Source organism: Rosa rugosa, chromosome 2, assembly GCF_958449725.1.
Source record: "Rosa rugosa chromosome 2, drRosRugo1.1, whole genome shotgun sequence".
NCBI classification, from domain to species: Eukaryota; Viridiplantae; Streptophyta; class Magnoliopsida; order Rosales; family Rosaceae; genus Rosa; species Rosa rugosa.
In genome coordinates, this window is record NC_084821.1 from 59,407,348 (window position 1) to 59,423,389 (window position 16,042).

Sequence of the window (16,042 nt, forward strand, 5' to 3'; positions counted from 1 at the left end):
TACCTTTCCAATCACTAGCTTCTTAAATGAAATGGACACGTCACTAAATCTACGGACATTAGTTGTTTGTTGCGTTCATAGTCTTTCTCGCTTTCAACAATGTTGTGCATATCTGACCTGTATAAAGTTACATACAGAGACCTAATTGGTCAACTAATCAGACAGTATTGAATGATAGAGTTTTAATTAGGAAAAAAACTCAAGTCTCCAAGGTTGGCGAGACTTCTGTTCGAAGCCTCCATATAAGCCTAGGTGACTAGCTACATCGATAAATTCAGTTCTTGATCGAGCTGTGCAGACTGCAGAAGACTGAAGCTTGGATCAAATGTCCTGAGGTTAGGGTTAATTTCCCACCTTACTTTCCTTATGATCATATATGTTCTTAATTTGTATCTGTAGTTATTGTGATAGCTCTATGTAGTTTATAGCTAGTTTCAGCTAAACATCAAATTCTTGCAGATTGGTCTTGCTTGGCCTTGTTTTTTATATCATGGATTCTCTGAAAAGTATACCTGCTTTGATATCAAAATGGCTATCAGCTTGCGTCTCTATGGTTGTTTCCTTGTTGCTTCTGGCCTTCCCTGGCTTCCTCAAACGTTGGTTATCTGATCCCATGACATTACAAATTGAAGAATACCATGGTATGAGTAGTCGTAATCCACTTTTCGGTGCTTTGGAGCTTTACTTGCAGAACAAGATCAGCCCCTCCACTCGACTTCTCAAAATTGCACAAACTCGGAAAGATGGTATTTTCAGCACCCACTTTTCAGACAGGCAAGAGTTTGAGGATGTGTATGAAGATATTCAGCTCAAGTGGAAGTTCAATATCATATCTAAGGAGTCCAATCATCCTTCTTTAGCATCCAAGAGAAAGCAATACTTTGAGCTTATATTTGACTTAGAACACCAGGAAAAGGTCATGAATTCTTACTTGCCTTATGTTTTGGAGAGATTTAAGGCCATGAGGGAGGAAAGAAAGCTTGTCAAGCTGCATACCCTTGCAAGGTTAGATCCTTTTAAAATCAAATGGGATGCAATCAATCTCGAACACCCTGCAACGTTTGAAACTTTAGCCATGGATTTGGAGCTGAAGACAGCTGTTTTGGAGGATTTGGAAAAGTTTGTTAAGAGGAAAGAGTTCTATCAAAAAGTGGGAAGGGCTTGGAAGCGAGGGTATCTTTTATATGGTCCTCCAGGCACTGGTAAATCGTCGCTTGTAGCTGCCATAGCTAATTACCTCAAGTTTGATATCTATGATTTGCAGCTCACACATTTGAAATCAGATATGGAATTGAGAAAAGCATTGATTGCAACAACTAATAAATCTATACTTGTGATTGAGGATATTGATTGTAGTCAGGCGGAGCTACAAGATCGAAACTATGGTAAGGGCAGTAAGAAAAATGAGTCTGAAGGCCAGCAGGTTAGCATTTCTACACGTACAAAAACTGTTAGTGATTTGGCATTTGAGGTGTTTATAAAATGGCTAGTAACTGATGTTAGAGAAGGTTTAGGCAATTTCTAGTATACTAAGGTTGGCTTTAACACAATATAACATGATTATTTGTTTGGTTACAGATTACGCTATCTGGACTACTAAACTTCACAGATGGCCTGTGGTCTAGTTGTGGAGAAGAAAGAATCTTCATATTCACTACCAATCACAAGAGCAAACTAGACCCTGCATTGCTCCGATCAGGACGAATGGACATGCACATCCACATGTCGTATTGCTCGTATGAGAGCTTTAAAACATTGGCCTCAAATTACCTGGGAATTTGTGGACACCACCCCTTGTTTGAGAAGATTGAAAGCCTGCTAAAAAATACAAAGGTCACTCCTGCACAAGTCGCTGAGGCGCTAATGAAGAGTGAGGATGCTGAAGTAGCACTCCAGGGTCTGATCACTCTGCTAAAGGAAAAGAGATACAAGGGGGATGAGTACCGAGATGAAGGTGCAGAGGAGCATCTAACATATTTTATTTAGTTAGATTTTTGAAGGAACAATATAAAGTTGAAATTTTAGAACAATATCCAGGCAATAAGCTGCAATGAACCCATATGCAAGGAAGTGATTACATTGAAATTATGGAGACTTATTTTCTTTGAAATAGCATTTCCCTTCATTTCAGTGTACACAATCTTCATATATAGGTAAAATACCTCTTTACTTGCAAATTATAATGGTTTAATTGTGAACTCAAGTACTCAACTAAGTAGTTACCACAATGACAAAACATGAAGAACAAAACTACAGAGTATCACTATATGAAAAGGTAAAAGCGAAGGGGTTTAGACCAGTAATCATGGAATTATTAAGTGAATGAAGTTAAGATCAGTAAGTAGGATGAAATTTAATTTTGCTCAAGTGCCGTGAACTTGTCTGCATTTTAATCTGCAATGACCTCTAGATAAGCCTCAAGTTTAATAAATGTCTCTATGAGACGCCAATATAGTTTTTTTTAAATATTTTGTGGGAGGAGATACCAATGTAGTTTTAGCTAGGGAAGTAGGATTGTGTGTGAGGAGAAATTTTTCAGTGTCAGACAAGAAAAGAGTGATATAGAGAACTGAAAATGAGATCACAGATTTCCTGTATCTTGTGGCAGAGAAAGATACAGACTTCACAGCTAGTTTGCCTAAACTAGATAAAAAATTCTCTCTCTTACTTGCATCTCTCCGGCCAGCTTCACTTTTTTCACATGGACTTTGGATTCAAAAAGGGCACAAATAATAATTGAAGTCCTAATTTGTAAAGCCAAAATAGCAAACAGAAAAAAAAAAAAAAAAAAAAAGGGTTTGTGAAGAAATGAATATACAAGTATACAACTTACCCTGTCCCAATGCTCCTTAGCCTCAAGAAGGAGACCTAAATTGACTTGACAAACACCATAAATGCAAAACTTTACCACATCAATAAGGTTTTTAGATACAACCCTAAACCCCAGGTTAAATAACCAGCTTCATATCTGAGTTAACAAAAATGGCTTCGATATTTGTGCGGTAGCAATGTTGATTGAAGCATTTTCTCAAGCATAAATCTGCAAAACAAGAGTGCAGGCATGTCTTAAGCCCCCACGTTGTTATCTCTGTTCGAGTACAAAATACAACCCAAAAATGATTTTCAAAATGTTAAAAAAGAAACAAAAAAGAACAGAAAAAAAATTGGGTCTGGTTTGATCAATGGTATAAGAAAGTACATGTCCTGCAGTGAAAATGAATGTTATAGGCTGAACAGCTCACATACAGAGATGTAGATGGTTAAAGCTCAAGAGATAGGCAAGAATCATTAAATCATATCTTTGGAATTCAAACCTTGACTTAAATCACTGCACACTGAGCTTTAGTAACTGAATTAGTACCTGCCGCTGCAACAATTCAGTTACCTGCAGTGGTAATTTTACCACAGTAATGTCAGTACCTTTGTGTAAATACAAAGTTCAAACTTACATATTTTTGTATTTAACAACTCTTTTCTCTTTGCAAAAATAAACTGCAAAGTCCTATACTTTTATGCTACAATAATAGTACCCATCTACCACAGAAGGTGAAAGATCATTTACTTCTACTGACCACTAATACTACTAATTTGAACTCCTCCACAAGAGTGCAAGAAGTAATCTGGGGAGTGAGAATAAGACTTGCCTTCTATATATAACATCCTTGTTGCTCTTCTCTCCCTTCCACTATTACTGTCCCCAATTTTTAGATCAACCTTGCTCTCTTGGCTTTGTTATCATGCATCTTCCTCTGAAAAAAGTCCCCATTTACACACCAAAATGGCTAGCAGCTTGTGCATCAATGTTTGCTTCCTTGATGCTTATTCAGTCCATGACTAACAATTTTTATACCTTGATCCCCCAACCCCTCCAGAGGTTTGTCATTTCCATTGTCATCGGCTTCTTCAAACGAAGTGTACCCCTTTTCATCCAAAGGCTTCTCCTTTCGGCCTACCATGAGTTCTCCAGACGATTCTTTCATGACCCCATCATGACCTTACTAGTTGAGGAATACCATGGCTTTTGTGACAATGAAATTTACCATGCTGTGGAGCACTACTTGCATAGCAAAATCAGCCCAAATACTCGACTCCTTAAAATAGCGCAAACCTGGCGAGACACTAGTTCCTCCTACCAATTTGTTGACAGGCAAGAGTTTGAAGACGTGTATGAGGGCATTGAGCTGAAATGGAAGTTCAGTTCCACTTCAAATCAGCAAAGCTTCCAGCTTATGTTTGACGTAAGGCACAAGGAAGCAGTGGGGTGTTCTTACATTCCTTATGTTTTGAAGAGGTTTAAGGCCATGAAAGAGGAAACAAAGATTGTCAGGCTGTGCACACTTGCGAGGAAAAATGGGCATAACATCAAGTGGCAATCAATAACATTCGGAAACTACTCTGCCACATTTGCTACTCTAGCCTTGGATCCCAAGCTGAAGACATCGATTTTAGAGGATTTGAACCGGTTTGTGAAGGGCAAAGAGTTCTACCAAGGTGTAGGAAGGGCTTGGAAGAGAGGCTATCTTCTATATGGTCCCCCCGGCACTGGTAAATCCTCCCTGATAGCTGCAATTGCTAATCATCTCAAGTTCAACATCTATGACTTGCAGCTCTCACATTTGAAATCCGATGTGGAACTGAGAAGTGTACTAGTTGCAACCACAAACCAATCCATACTTGTGATTGAGGATATAGATTGCGGTCTGAAGCTACAAGATAGAACCCTTGTTAAGACAACCAGCAGTTCGAAAGAGAAAGACCGAGCAGATGAGCCTTTGGTAACTATATATTTTCACTTCATCTGCAAGATCAATGACCTAGCATGAGTACTAGTACTTTTGATGCATTATATACCAACTGCATTTTGTTTTCTTTGCACGCAGATTACACTTTCTGGCCTACTGAACTTCATAGATGGCCTATGGTCTGGTTCAGCAGAGCAAAGGATAATCATATTCACTACCAATCACAAGGACAAGCTTGACCCTGCATTGCTGCGTCCGGGACGAATGGATATGCATATCCACATGTCATATTGCACCTTTGGTGGGTTCGAAACCTTGGCGCGCAATTACTTGGGGATCAAAGAACACCAGCCTTTGTTTGATGAGATTGAAAGCCTGCTGCAAAATGCAGAGGTCACTCCTGCACAAGTGGCGCAAGAGCTGATGAAGAGTGAGGATGCTGAAGTTGCACTCCAAGGTCTGATCACAATGCTGAGGGAGAAGATCGAACATCAAAGGGTTGGAGATCAAATTAAAATGAGAGAAGATGAAGACAGTGTGTAGTAACTACTAATAGCTAATAAGTAGTAGTAGTGGTGATGTTGAGGAATTCATAGAAGCAATTGATAGAACACCTTACTAATATCAATTGGATGTCCCTCTTTCAGTGTTAATTAAGCAATATTCTCAGTTCTTGACAAAATCAGTAGAAGCAATTCATCCCCCTCCAATCTTTTTGTTTTAGTTAGAGAACTATGATTGGTTTTAGGTCAGGGAAAATCGTGTTGCTCACGAGTATCTAATCTTGTTATAGTTGATCTCAATTAAGACTGCACAATCACTTTGTACAACTTTTCAGACAAAAATTGGTGTTTTTTTTTTTTTTTTTTTATAATTTTTGAGACAATTGCCAAGAACGATTTGTCGGCATAAGCGTTTTTAATTTTTGGGACCTTTACAAATATCATTGGCAAAAGTGTTTTTCATTTTTTTGGTACAAGAACGGTGGCATATACCGACTTAACAGGAATTTACCATCCCGTTAAAATATTTCAGCTCATCAAATAAGAAACTTTCCTAGAAATCGTATGAAAAGTGAATTTCAATAGACCAGATTTGCTGTGATAAACTCATATCAACAACTGTTTCTTGCTTACCATTTAAACTCGATAAGAAAAGAATCAAAATCCTTGGTTAAGAACTAGGAATACAGTTAGCTACTAATTGGTCGGTGCCACAGTCGATAACTCTTCACTGCATTGAAAATTTCATGCTCTCATAACTGAAGGATCCAAACAGAACCTGTTTTGCTCTCTTCCACAGCTTCTTCTGTTTCATCTTCATATGAAGTCCAGATCAAGTTGTACTTGAACTCCCATGCTTAATTGCAATTTGCAAAGCATGGGATACAAGATTTCCAGGTTGCCAAAATTTCTCAGCTTTCAACTAGTTCTCTTGCCTTCATTCACTAAGGACTTATTCCCGGAACAGAAGGAATAGCTGGCTTTTTCGTCTTTGTTTTCTCCACCAATACGGCTTGAGTCGTAAGAACCACCCCAGCAATGGAGACTGCAATTTGAAGGGCACATCTTGAAACCCGACAAGGATCTAGAACTCCTGCATCTGGAAGATCTTCATACTTGCCAGTCATGGCATTGTACCCGATTCTCCAATCACAATTTTTTGTCTTCTCCACAACAACTTCTCCATCATCCCCAGCATTAGTTGCAATTGATTTTGCAGGAGCAAGGAGAGCCTGCAATTCATTGACAGATCTTGAATAAATTGTACAGCCTTCAAAAAGGCATAAATAAATCTGTACGTTTTTTCCTTGAAAAAAGTAGAGAAATAACAAATTTTAGATCAACTTCTTGCATTCTTCGACTTTAGTTCAACAAACATTAAAAAATTTAGACTTTTCAAATTCAACGACACGAGCCAATTTTCTGTGAACTAGCTTAGAAACTTCTTTTCCGAGTGATAACTAGTAAAAGACATCGACTTGTGAGGTTATGGACTCCAACGAATTATCCCACAACCACATAAACTGATTCTTTCCAAGGAAAGTTGACTAGTGGCTAAATGGTGCACAAACAATAGAGTGAAAACGAACAGAAATTGACACTGCTGACATCTTTCTCGCTCTAAAGAAGTCTTTGTTTCATTCTGGGTGTGTCCATGTGTGCATGCATGTGCATGACATGTATAGTTTGCCTACTTGCAAGTATGAGTTAAGGAAATATAAGGAGAGCCCACCTTCGCTATAATGTCTGCACCAATCTGCTCATCAGAATCTTCCATAGAATTCTTTATGACAGGAATCAATTCTGACAGATGTACATAAGTGGCACCACCACCAGGCACTACCCCTTCCTCCATAGCAGCAAATGTGGCATTCTTTGCATCCTCAATTCTGAGTTTGCGATCTTCAAGTTCCACCTCAGTATGTGCTCCTACCTAAGTCACATGTACATTGCTTTTAGATTAATGAAATATAGAGAAAACAAAGTTGAGAAAAAAGAACATTAAAAAGAAAAAAATCAATTCTGTTATGGTTCAAAATGAAAGGCCAATGAAACAGTGAGCCTTTTCCAGTTTGTAGCAAAAACGCACAATCACCATTACGAAACATACCAAATAAAAAGTTTTCTAATTACTTCACATCAAGTGTTGTAGGTCTATCATATTGCAAACCTTAATTACAGCAACTCCACCACAGAGTTTAGCAATTCTTTCGGAGAGCTTTCTCGACAGGTTTGCATTTTCAGTTTCTGCTAGATCCTTCTTGATCTGCAATATTCTTGCATGAATCTCTGCTTTGGTAGAAGGGTCAGCAACTATGGTTGTTGAATTACTTGTTATTGTCACCTTTCTTGCAATTCCAAGTTGATCTGATGTTGCACTGTCAAGGGTAAAACCAAAATCTCCAGAGAGAAAATCAGCACCTGAAAGTCACAATTATTCTTATTATTTCATGAGAGAAACTAGAGCAAATACTGTAGCATCAGGCAGATATAGAGGCCTATAGTTTTTCACAAGAAAGGATGAAAATAGCATTGTTTTGAGGTAACCCAGGAAGTTAAAGTGAGTTTCTTGGTGAAGGATATTCCATTAGTAATGAAAAAAGGGGTTGAAGGTTTCTGTTTTCTGAAAGATGGACTTAGCTCACTAGTGTTTAACTTCTTTAAGACCCAGGTCACACACCCCATATAAAAGTACCAAAGAAAAGGTTCGAGGACTAGGGGTGTTTTAACTATTAGATTATTACTTGAATAATTGAGATTTTGGTCATGATGACACTGTGTCAGTTCATACACACATAAATTATAACTACACAGCAAAATATATTCAAGTATGTATGACAAGTAGATGACGGTTGGCATAAATGAAATATGTTCACCTGTCATAAGTGCAATATCTTGCAAAAGAGCTTTCTTCCGCTCTCCAAATCCAGGGCACTTAACAACAGCAACATTAAGTAAACCCTGCATTTTATTCACCACTAGTGTCTCCAGTACTGGCCTTGAGATATCCTCTGCAATGATTAGCAGCGGGATACTCAATTGGGTTATCTTTTCCAGCAAAGGAACAATTTCTTTAACAGTTGAAATCTTTTGATCAGTTACCAGGACCTTAGCCTTGTCAAACTCCACAATAGATCTTTCTTGATTAGTAATGAAGTGGGAGGACATGTAACCCTTGTCAAACTGCACAGGATGAGAAAAAAAATAGATAAAATACAGGGTCCTTAGGCATAAGAATGGGTACTAGCAGTTACATGATACATGTAGATTCTCCAGATGACAAAATTCAATTCAGTCGAAATAAAATTTGGGGAACAACAAGATAACTATTATGCATTCTTTTGAATATAAACCAGACAAGAGATTTAACCAAGGAGCCCAACTTTCGTCTAAGATTTCCTCCAGCACATTTAACATTTATAATCTATGATTTTGCAAGAATATGTAGATATATATGATGCAATCAAATTATAAAACTTTATCCATTTCTTGTGTAATTCCCATAACCAAAAAGATCAAATTTCATTTCTTAAACCTATAAACTATCATATTTTTCAAACAAGAAAGTCATTCTCATTACCTTTAGTCCTTCTTCGACTAAAACAGATGTTTCAAATGATGAGGACGACTCAATTGAGATTACTCCATCAGGACCAATCTTTTCTATAGCTTCTGCAATCAAGTTTCCTATGAATTCATCATTTCCGGCAGAAATTGAAGCCACAGCTGCAAAAAGGAAGAGAACACTCTTAAAATTGTTTTCTAAGAGAAAAGAAAAAAAGAGGAAAGGAAAACTAGAAATTTGATTTTATGTAACTGAATGATGAGAATGATCACCTTTAATATCATTCCTTCCTTTGACGGGAAGACTTTTCTCCTTTAAGACCTTGACCAATTCACTAACAGTCTTCTCCATTCCTTTCTTCAAAGAAATTGGGTTAGCCCCAAACGCCACTGCCAATAATCCACCTTTGATCATTTCTCGTGTCAAAATGATCGCAGTGGTAGTACCATCACCGGCCAAATTATTCATTTTACTTGCAACCTGCAAGCATAACAGTAGAGCTATAATACATATTTGCTTTAAATGCACCAACGCAAGCTTTGGTAAGAGAATTATGTAGCAACCATGAATGACCTCTTGGATTAGCATTGCTCCCGCGTTCTCAATTGTATCTGCTAGCTCTATGGACTGAACAATTGTTACACCATCATTAATCACTCTCACTTTTTCAGACTCAGAAAGAACAACATTACGTCCTGCATGTTTTTCACTTAATTACATCAATCAACAATGCTCATGCAAACAGCATCACCATTTAGTCATCTGTAAACCTCTAAGCCCACAAATTTATTTGTTATTTCTAATGACGTTATAAGCCTCAATTTCCAACAAGATTCATGTCAGCCTCAATTTCGTTACCGCTCTAAAATACTACTTAAAACTCCAAGATCATGGCCATGTAATTCAATTATGAATTTTTACAATTACCCAACTGAAGATATATTAACTACATGATCCAACTTCATTTACTTCTACTGCATAAGAAAACATATCACAACATAAAGCAATATGCTTGACAAAGAACAAATAAAAAAGAAGAAAACCCAGGTACCTCTAGGTCCTAATGTAAGAGAAACAACATCAGCAAGCTTATCTATCCCAATTTGCAATCCCTCTCTGCATTCTTTACCAAAAGATATCTTCTTTGGGCCTGCTCTGACCACAAGACTCCTCAAAGCCTGTGGCTTTCTCCAAAACCCACATACTCTTTGCTTCTGAGAAAAGCTCTGCAGCTGCAATACAAACCCATTAGCCCAAATTCACAACACATAGAGAACTAGGGACACAAAGAGAGAGAGAGACTTACAGAGAAGAGAGGTGTGTAAAGGAAGAGCTGAGAGGAAGACAGAGAGAGAGACATTTGTATTGGTAAGTGTTAGCTACCAGAACAAGGTTTTTGGGGTTTAAGGACCAAACTAGCTAGTTGCTTCACTTCTTCAAACGATTTTCTTTCTGGAAATTTTTGGGAGAATAACAATGTCACTCGGATGGGTCACTTTTTGGCAAAATAAATAAATAAACAAATAATAAAACTTGGGCTTGAGAGTATTTAGGCTTGGGCCTGCCCGACCCAGCCCATCAACAACTCAGTCTCCTATTTGGCTATTTCTGCTTTACGTTACATTCTCCAAGGTGGTTTAGGGTTTATTGGGACTTCTCTATATAAAGGTGTATGATTTATGAACGCAGAAGAAAAGGAGTATACCATTGTGGGGAGTTGTTCTCGAGATATTTGGGGTGTTTAGGGTTTAGGGTTTAGGGTACGAAGGTTATTGAGTTGTTAATTCAGGCTTTACCTACTAAAGAGCTAGAGCCTACAATATATATATGGCAGAGCAGGCAATCATATCAACCATGGTTTCATCTCCTGACTGGGCTTGGCTCCCAAGCGACCTTCTGGATTCGATACTAGAAAAATTGATACCAATCACTGACTACATCCGGTTCGGTGCAGTTTGCAAGCATTGGCAATCCGCGGCGTCGCATCAGAAAGAGCATCGCATGAAATCATGTCACAAACAGCTTCCTATGCTCATGGAGATTACTAGAAACTACAAAGACGAAGGCCGGGTTGACGCCTTGTTTAGTGTGGCACAAGGAGGTAAGCTGAGGCAGTTGAACTATATGCCTTATTACATTAAGAACAAGCAGCCTTTTTCTGGGATGACGTGGTGCGGTTCCACACATGGTTGGTTGGTTTATGATGAAAGCAATTCTGTACTGACCTTGTTGAACCCTTTCACCAGGCATACCATTACTCTTCCACCACTCAGAGAACCCACAGATGCAAGGGCTTTTATTCATTGGGTTAAATTGTCGGCTGACCCATGTTTGTGTCCTAATGATTATGAAGTTCTAGTACGATACAATAGTATAGAGTTTGATTCGGTAACCAGTCTAGCATATTTTAGATCAGGGGATGATACTTGGACTCAAATAGGTGATGAAAGTTTCGCCAGCAAAGTTAGTGATGCAGTTTATTATAAAGGCCAGTTTGTTGCTCTTACCCGTTCGGAATTGCCGGCCAACTTTACCATTAACTTTAGCAGCATACCAACTACCAAATTCGAATCTCATGATCCATATTCACCTTATATGATCTCCGAATATATTCTCGAATCTTCCGGGGGAGATTTATTGTTGGTTAAGAGGATTGAAGTATCTATGACGTCTAAGAAGTGCATACAAGTTTTCAAATTGTTGCATGCAGATGGGGATATGCCTAGATGGGTAGCGATTAAGAGTATTGGAAGTGATGTTTTGTTTTTGTGTATCCGTTCAGCTATGAGTGTATCCGCATTAGACTTTCCACAGTGTGTTCCGAATTCCTTATACTTCACAGACGGTGTCTTCAATTTGGAGAAAACGGAGGAATGGATTGAAAAAGACACTTCAGGATTGTACAACTCACTATTATGGGTTTCTCCCACTATAAGGTGAAGTTGGTGCCTCAAGCAGATTATAGCAATGAAGGAGCAAAGTTCTACTTTATGGAGCCAGGAGAACAGATGAAGAAGACTAGCTAGTTGAATTTTTCGTAGACATATATATATAAAGCCATTGAGCTTGAATGGAAATTTAACATTGAGATAGTACTGCAAAAGTACACAAAGCGATACTTTGAACTTGTATTTGTTGTGAGGCACAAGGAAAAGGTGAAAGAGTTTTACCTGCCTTATATGTTAGAGAGATTTGAGGCCATCAAAAATGAGACAAATGTTGTCAAGCTGTAAGATTATACATATCAAACAACACCAATATTTAGCACAACCATGTCATTACCCAACTAAAGATAAAAATTAAGGAAAATGATTTGTGGCCTCAATGAGGCCTAAGATTTATGGCCTCAATCTTAGGTGTCATGTCATGTCACCTATACACGTCACTTATTTGTCAAATCATGTTATGTAATTCTTGAGAAAAAGACTATTTTATCCTTTCAAAATCTAATGACCCTAAATTAGTTTGGTTTTTTTCTAAAAAAAAATATTTTAGTTTTTTTTTTCATTTTTCCTTTTCATTACACTCATGCTTCAATTTAAACAACAATTTTTTTTTTCTTCAATTAAGAATAGAAAAAATTTCATGTAATTCAGTCAATAGATTTGTACATACATTCGAACTTTGCATAACACATGTATATAAATTCAACCTTTATTGGATTCCTGCAAATTTTGAAAATATAATGTGAAAAATACATATTCATATGATTATTATATATTCTTTTGTTCATTTTTTTCTCTTTATGTAGCTAGGGTTTAAACATTGAAATTGAGTTTATTATTTTTTGTTTGTTTTTTCCCTAATATTTAGATTGTAGATGGTAATTAATGACTGGTACTAACATGGAATTTTTTCTTACCTCTTAATTTAGACCGCGTATTTTCCAAATTCAATTTACTAATGCTATTTTTTTGGATGAAATTAATCAATATTTGGAAAGAAAATTTAATGCCTATTTCTTGACACCTAATTCAATATATTAATGCTATTTGGAAAGAAAAATTATGGGAAAGAATTTAATTAAATGAAGAAAAATATTGGTCAAATAATTTGTAGACATATCTCTTAAATTAGTACATAATTAATAGCTGATATTTTTTTCATCACCTAATTAAATTCATTAATGTAATTGATTTACCCCCTAACATCTAAAAGGAAATATAAAATGGTAAAGTTGGTGTTGCAATAGTATGATGTGGCAATATATATTATGTGGAATTAAAAAAAAAATTGTATTTGCTTACATGACATGACACCTAGGATTTGAGGCCACAAATCTTAGGCCTCATTGAGGCCCTATATCATTGCCCTATTTATCATCTTCCAAATATGTTATATGCAAAATACTTTTAAAAGGACCGTTACACGCGAGAGTAGAGCTTAAAACTATTGTTCAATCATATGGAAAATGCCGCAGTGGGTGCAATCCATGTTATTGGTCGTGTCCGCTCTGGTAACTCGTCATGCCTGGTCTCTTTTCTTGTATTTAAGTTGACAACGCATTCCATGAAGTATATCGAATTTGGATGACACCCCGAGTATGAAGCGGAAACACACATTGATTGCATGTTATCCAGAAACAAAGTATCAGTTCCAATACTCTCTATCTCTACCCATTCGCCATACGAACTACCCTGCTTGAAAATCTTGATGCTGGAAGAATTATTTATATTTACGAGCAATAGATCCTCCCAGGTCGATTTCACAAGATATGTTGACTTATTACAAGCTTCTTCTGGGTGTGATAGGAACTTTATGCTTGGATGAAACTTGTTAACGTCATGGCCGGGATCAGAATCGGTATCCAAACTAGTTAGAGCTACAAACCGGCCTTTGTAATAAATTACATCAAGGATATCAAGTCCATCGATCATTTGATTATCGGAGCGAGTCCAGGCATTGTCCCCGGACTTAAAATGGGCTAGTTCCTTGATCACCCCATCATCATCCTCAAAGATAACAAGAACTTCATAATCTTTAGGAAACAAACAAGGGTTGGCAGACAATACAACTTTACTAATGTCAAACGAGTAGCATTTAGGTCTGTACTTCCCAACTTCCATGACTTGTGGAAGCCTAATGGTGCCTCTGGTGAAAGGGTTTACTAGGGTTACTAGGAAATTGCCGTCGGCATAAGCCAACCAACCATGGGAAGAACCACACAACCACTTATCGTCGTCATGATGATTAGGAACATTAAAGCTACGAACAACCTTACCTTGTGTGACACTGTACAAGACACGTCTTTGGTTGCTGTTCTTGGTTGGAATCAACAGCAACAAAGGAATTAGCTGTTTGTGACAAGATTTGAGGCGCTGCTCCTTCTGATTTAAGGCAACCCTTCGCCAATGCTTGCAAACGAAACTGAACTGGATGTAGTCGAAGATGGATGTCAATCTTTCAAGTATCGAATCAAGAAGCTCACTTGGAAACGAACCCCAACCGTGAAGAAATTTTTTTGGTCTTTTAGTTCCATTCTTCCCCATAACGCTTTGGCTAAACCGTAAAGTATATATGACGTACAGAACTGTTAAAGAACTCTAGAAATTAGGATTATTGGCTTTGGATTTCATCGACGGTTTTTTGAGGAATTAGGAGGCCGCGGCTTCTTTTTGTACTCTAAATAAACCCTAATCGCGTACAAAGTTACAAACCCCTAAAACGATAGGATTAGGAATTCTCTCCTATATAAACTCCGTTAAGGCAAAATAATTTGCTTTTAGAAAATAATTAGGAAAAAGAAGCCGCCATGATTTCCCTAGCTTCGGGCTGATATCAAAACTATTAATAACTATTAATGCCTACTATTAATAACTATTAATGCCTAGTGTTACTGTATTAAGATTTTCAACTCAAATATTACAAGTTTGTGAGTCAATCTCACAACCTCCCACTTATGAAGGTGCCACTAAACCAAATGGTATTGGACTATTACAATTCTCTTCATCTTTTTCTTATTGATCCCTTTCAATGAAATGTTTTTATTTTTATTTTTATTTTTTTATGGAAATCAAATATATAAAAAAAAGAGTTATTAATTGGTCCGCTTCTAATAAATTTGCCACGTCTAATTATTATTATTATTTTTTTTGGAAAGTCTAATTTCCGGAATTTTTTTTGAACTCTAAAGGTCAACAATATAATTCATAGTCCAATAAAGCCATCACTAGCTAGCACCATTTTATTTAATTTTCTTCTATTAATTTCAATAACCTTTGCTGATGCTGTTTCTCTTACATTAGGACCTAAAGTTAGCTGCGTTTACACTTTTCACCTTTATAGTTCTTTTGTATTTGTTCTTTGTCAAGCATATTGGTTTACGCTGTACGTGATTTTATGCTGTAGGACAGTAGGAGCATATGAATTAAGTTGATTCACTGTTGTATACTCATAATTTACAAAGAGTCATAATTGTTTCCAAATTGAATTAGTGTAGTTAATTTATGGAAAATGATTTTTGGCCTCAATGAGGCCTAAGATTTATGGCCTCAATCTTAGGTGTCATGCCATGTCACCTATACACGTCACTTATTTGTCAAATCATGTTATGTAATTCTTGAGAAAAAGACCATTTTATCCTTTCAAAATCTAATGACCCTAAATTAGTTTGGTTTTTTTCTAAAAAAAAATATTTTAGTTTTTTTTTTTCATTTTTCCTTTTCATTACACTCATTCTTCAATTTAAACAACAATTTTTTTTTTCTTCAATTAAGAATAGAAAAAATTTCATGTAATTCAGTCAATAGATTTGCACATACATTCGAACTTTGCATAACACATGTATATAAATTCAATGGGTTCCTGCAAATTTTGAAAATATAATGTGAAAAATACATATTCATATGATTATTATATATTCTTTTGTTCATTTTTTTCTCTTTATGTAGCTAGGGTTTAAACATTGAAATTGAGTTTATTATTTTTTGTTTGTTTTTTCCCTAATATTTAGATTGTAGATGGTAATTAATGACTGGTACTAACATGAAATTTTTTCTTACCTCTTAATTTAGACCACGTATTTTCCAAATTCAATTTACTAATGCTATTTTTTTGAATTAAATTAATCAATATTTGGAAAGAAAATTTAATGCCTATTTCTTGACACCTAATTCAATATATTAATGCTATTTGGAAAGAAAAATTATGGGAAAGAATTTAATTAAATGAAGAAAAATATTGGTCAAATAATTTGTAGACATATCTCTTAAATTAGTACATGTTTTAGAGAA

At 36.5% G+C, this 16,042-nt stretch overlaps 5 protein-coding genes across 9 annotated transcripts; 3 read left to right on the forward strand and 2 right to left on the reverse strand.

Moving 5' to 3' along the window:
- Positions 1-157: 157 nt before the first annotated feature.
- LOC133732589 (AAA-ATPase At5g17760-like) lies at positions 158-2,125 on the forward strand. The gene is made up of 3 exons (XM_062160172.1): positions 158-335; positions 460-1,423; positions 1,579-2,125. Exons 2-3 carry the CDS (start codon positions 491-493, stop codon positions 1,984-1,986), a joined length of 1,341 nt encoding a protein of 446 aa, XP_062016156.1. The 5' UTR covers positions 158-335; positions 460-490; the 3' UTR covers positions 1,987-2,125.
- A 1,864-nt stretch (positions 2,126-3,989) lies between these two features.
- On the forward strand, positions 3,990-5,285 carry LOC133731162 (protein HYPER-SENSITIVITY-RELATED 4-like). The gene is made up of 2 exons (XM_062158605.1): positions 3,990-4,775; positions 4,881-5,285. The coding sequence occupies exons 1-2, from the start codon at positions 3,990-3,992 to the stop codon at positions 5,283-5,285; spliced, it is 1,191 nt and encodes a 396-aa protein (XP_062014589.1).
- A 527-nt stretch (positions 5,286-5,812) lies between these two features.
- Positions 5,813-10,280, reverse strand: LOC133728896 (chaperonin 60 subunit alpha 2, chloroplastic). Of its 5 annotated transcripts, XM_062156337.1 has the most exons (10): positions 10,117-10,280; positions 9,862-10,042; positions 9,384-9,505; positions 9,083-9,290; positions 8,826-8,971; positions 8,122-8,428; positions 7,590-7,666; positions 7,416-7,511; positions 6,978-7,178; positions 5,813-6,477 (listed from the first exon to the last, which is right to left on the reverse strand). In XM_062156337.1, the coding sequence occupies exons 1-10, from the start codon at positions 10,168-10,170 to the stop codon at positions 6,190-6,192; spliced, it is 1,680 nt and encodes a 559-aa protein (XP_062012321.1). In that variant the 5' UTR covers positions 10,171-10,280; the 3' UTR covers positions 5,813-6,189. The 5 variants fall into 5 exon arrangements, with proteins under 5 accessions (XP_062012321.1, XP_062012320.1, XP_062012319.1 ...); XM_062156336.1 differs by having other exon boundaries at positions 7,416-7,666; positions 9,862-10,036; XM_062156335.1 differs by having other exon boundaries at positions 7,416-7,666.
- A 384-nt stretch (positions 10,281-10,664) lies between these two features.
- On the forward strand, positions 10,665-11,750 carry LOC133731163 (F-box protein At2g26160-like). Its single transcript, XM_062158606.1, has one exon. It carries the CDS (start codon positions 10,665-10,667, stop codon positions 11,748-11,750), a length of 1,086 nt encoding a protein of 361 aa, XP_062014590.1.
- A 1,460-nt stretch (positions 11,751-13,210) lies between these two features.
- On the reverse strand, positions 13,211-14,299 carry LOC133731164 (F-box protein At2g26160-like). The gene has a single exon (XM_062158607.1). It carries the CDS (start codon positions 14,297-14,299, stop codon positions 13,211-13,213), a length of 1,089 nt encoding a protein of 362 aa, XP_062014591.1.
- Positions 14,300-16,042: the final 1,743 nt, after the last annotated feature.

Excerpts from the sequence above, each read along its gene's own strand:
- LOC133732589 (XM_062160172.1), top strand. The coding sequence starts at position 491 with ATGGATTCTCTGAAAAGTATACCTGCTTTGATATCAAAATGGCTATCA. Across the intron at positions 1,424-1,578 it reads ATGAGTCTGAAGGCCAGCAG|ATTACGCTATCTGGACTACT; the intron begins GTTAGCATTTCT and ends GTTTGGTTACAG.
- LOC133731162 (XM_062158605.1), top strand. The coding sequence starts at position 3,990 with ATGACCTTACTAGTTGAGGAATACCATGGCTTTTGTGACAATGAAATT. Across the intron at positions 4,776-4,880 it reads ACCGAGCAGATGAGCCTTTG|ATTACACTTTCTGGCCTACT; the intron begins GTAACTATATAT and ends CTTTGCACGCAG.
- LOC133728896 (XM_062156335.1), bottom strand. The coding sequence starts at position 10,170 with ATGTCTCTCTCTCTGTCTTCCTCTCAGCTCTTCCTTTACACACCTCTC. Across the intron at positions 9,506-9,861 it reads TCTTACATTAGGACCTAGAG|GACGTAATGTTGTTCTTTCT; the intron begins GTACCTGGGTTT and ends AAAAACATGCAG. Across the intron at positions 7,179-7,415 it reads GTGGAGTTGCTGTAATTAAG|GTAGGAGCACATACTGAGGT; the intron begins GTTTGCAATATG and ends CATGTGACTTAG.
- LOC133731163 (XM_062158606.1), top strand. The coding sequence starts at position 10,665 with ATGGTTTCATCTCCTGACTGGGCTTGGCTCCCAAGCGACCTTCTGGAT.
- LOC133731164 (XM_062158607.1), bottom strand. The coding sequence starts at position 14,299 with ATGGGGAAGAATGGAACTAAAAGACCAAAAAAATTTCTTCACGGTTGG.